Here is a 2114-nt window from a genome sequence, read left to right as displayed (position 1 = left end):
ACAACTGTGAAAACTCTCCAGCAGCTTCATTTACGCCCAGAAAGTAAAAGCTGGAACATTCAGGGTTATAAGTTGTCACGGTTGTGGCGTTTGTTTATTTTCTGTTGATTTACTTATTGATGTTGCTCCCCTCTTTCAGTCTCTCGCCTGCCGCTCCCGTCTTCGCCGCTCGCTCGCTGCCGGCAAGGTCCACCAGACTCAGCTTACTCACTTTCTCTCCACTCGTCTGAAGCAAACACACACACACAGACAGACAGACAGACAGACAGACAGACAGACAGACAGACAGACAGACAGACAGACAGACAGACAGACAGACAATTCTGATTATTCAGAGATGATCAATTAGCACTCTACCTTTGCATTTAAGGAGCACTGCTGTGGAAGGTCGATTTAATAAAACTAAATGACTTAGAAGCCACAACATCATAACATCCAGTTGAGCGTAAATGGAGACAACAACAAAAATAAAGCTGCAACATTTAGTTGCTGAATCATCCAGGCATCCATCAAGCAAACATCAACAAACAAACATGATTTTGTTTTCAGCTTCTCAAATGTGAGCCCTGCTTTTTACTGTTTTATAAGAGCGTAAATTAAATATCTGAGGGTTTTAGGTCTGAAAAAACTGTTACGAAACTAAGATTTTTTCCCAACAATCACTAGTTCTTTGTCAGTATCAGAGTTATTTTCTATCAATTCCTTGTAATATCTTTTTAACTTGATACTTAATTGTATTTAAACCAATTATCTGTTGCTTCCTATTACACTAATACTATTACAGATAAAGAACTGTACAAGCCCGAGGGACTTTATATCCAAGTATTTGTGGGAACACTTACCACAGACCATTTCCCAAAACACAATTAATACTTTTCCCGAAAAATATGTGAGAAATCTGTTTAACTGTGATGGATCCTTTACATGTTTAGAGAACAGTGAGCTCTCTTTCCCATTTTTCTTTAATGCATTTTTGGAGTGTTTTTCATCAGTGATTGATCCTTGCTATAATACCAATATTATTCTTATATAAGTAAAAATATTATTAGTATAAAGGATCGCTATGATCCTGTTTGGTGTCGACATTTGATGATTGCTTGTGTGCATGAGCGCGTTGTGTGTGCGTCTTACCCCGGACTGTAGGTCCATGAGCGTGTGTGTGAGGATGATGTTGAACACAGCATGTGACCTGCTGCTCTCCTCGTTCATGTTCGTCGCCGCCACTGTGCGAGATTTATTTCCCTCTGACATGAGAGATTCGATGTCCTGTCGGAGACAGAGGCAACACAAACAAACACACTAGTCTGTATCCATCCTTATGAAATCACTTTTCCTCTGTTGGCGGCCCAATGAAATGAAAGCAAAAGAAAACTGAACAGAAATTAGATAAAGTTCATAAAGTGTTTTGCTAGAAAACATCACAGTACCTTGTAGCTGGCCACAGCCAGGCGGGACAGGCCGTCGACGTAAGGCCCCAAAACCTTGTGCTCTCTCACTCTCAGCGCCTGTCGACTTCTACTGAGAGAAGACAGTAACTTCATTTTTCAGTCCTATTCTGCTTCAAAATGAAACGATGTTCCTCCCTTCCTCAATAAGCAAATCAAATAACACAGCAAGTTTTCAGATCCAGATTTAAAGCCATTTAATATAAAGAGGAAAAGTCTCTGTAGTCAGGAGACGGATGTACTGTAATCTCATCATCCATAAAAATGAATGAAGAACTCTCAACTGAAATATATACTTTACAGTTTGCACTTATTCGTGTGAGAGCAGCTCATTATGTTCTCTGACACTGAATGAAAATGCTGACAAGGAGTTCTACGACCTCTGTTTGAGAAGCGGGTTTATAAACGGACTAAAGCTGCCGATATCAAAACAGAGCCACAGCAGGGTCCGGGCAAATGAAATATGTAAGCGACGCCCTGTTTTAACGTCAACTGGACAAAATAAAAAGTTCCTCACCCTTTGGGGTCGAGCAGGTCTCTGACTTTCTCGTTGTAAATCTCCATGTAGGAGACCTCCACAGTGAAGCTTTCTCCCTCACGGGCCTCCTGCACAGTTCTGCCGAACAGGGAGCTGCAGAGCCGGGGGATCAGCCCAGGCTGCTCTGCCGA

General features: G+C 41.6%; 1 protein-coding gene across 1 annotated transcript; it reads right to left on the bottom strand.

The window, feature by feature from the left end:
- Positions 1-113: 113 nt before the first annotated feature.
- On the bottom strand, positions 114-2105 carry LOC111648105 (kinesin-like protein KIF13A; the record flags this gene model as incomplete). Its single annotated transcript, XM_023397869.1, has 4 exons — positions 1963-2105; positions 1428-1515; positions 1132-1266; positions 114-226 (listed from the first exon to the last, which is right to left on the bottom strand). Coding segments are annotated over exons 1-4 (383 nt in total), but the record flags the coding sequence as incomplete, so codon positions are not given.
- Between the last annotated feature and the right edge of the window lie 9 nt (positions 2106-2114).

The sequence above is a fragment of the Seriola lalandi genome, unplaced genomic scaffold (assembly GCF_002814215.2).
Source record: "Seriola lalandi dorsalis isolate HSWRI2012SDOR001 ecotype SW California unplaced genomic scaffold, Sedor1 jcf7180002037427, whole genome shotgun sequence".
Lineage (NCBI taxonomy): Eukaryota > Metazoa > Chordata > Actinopteri > Carangiformes > Carangidae > Seriola > Seriola lalandi.
This window is presented reverse-complemented; position numbering and strand designations above follow the sequence as displayed.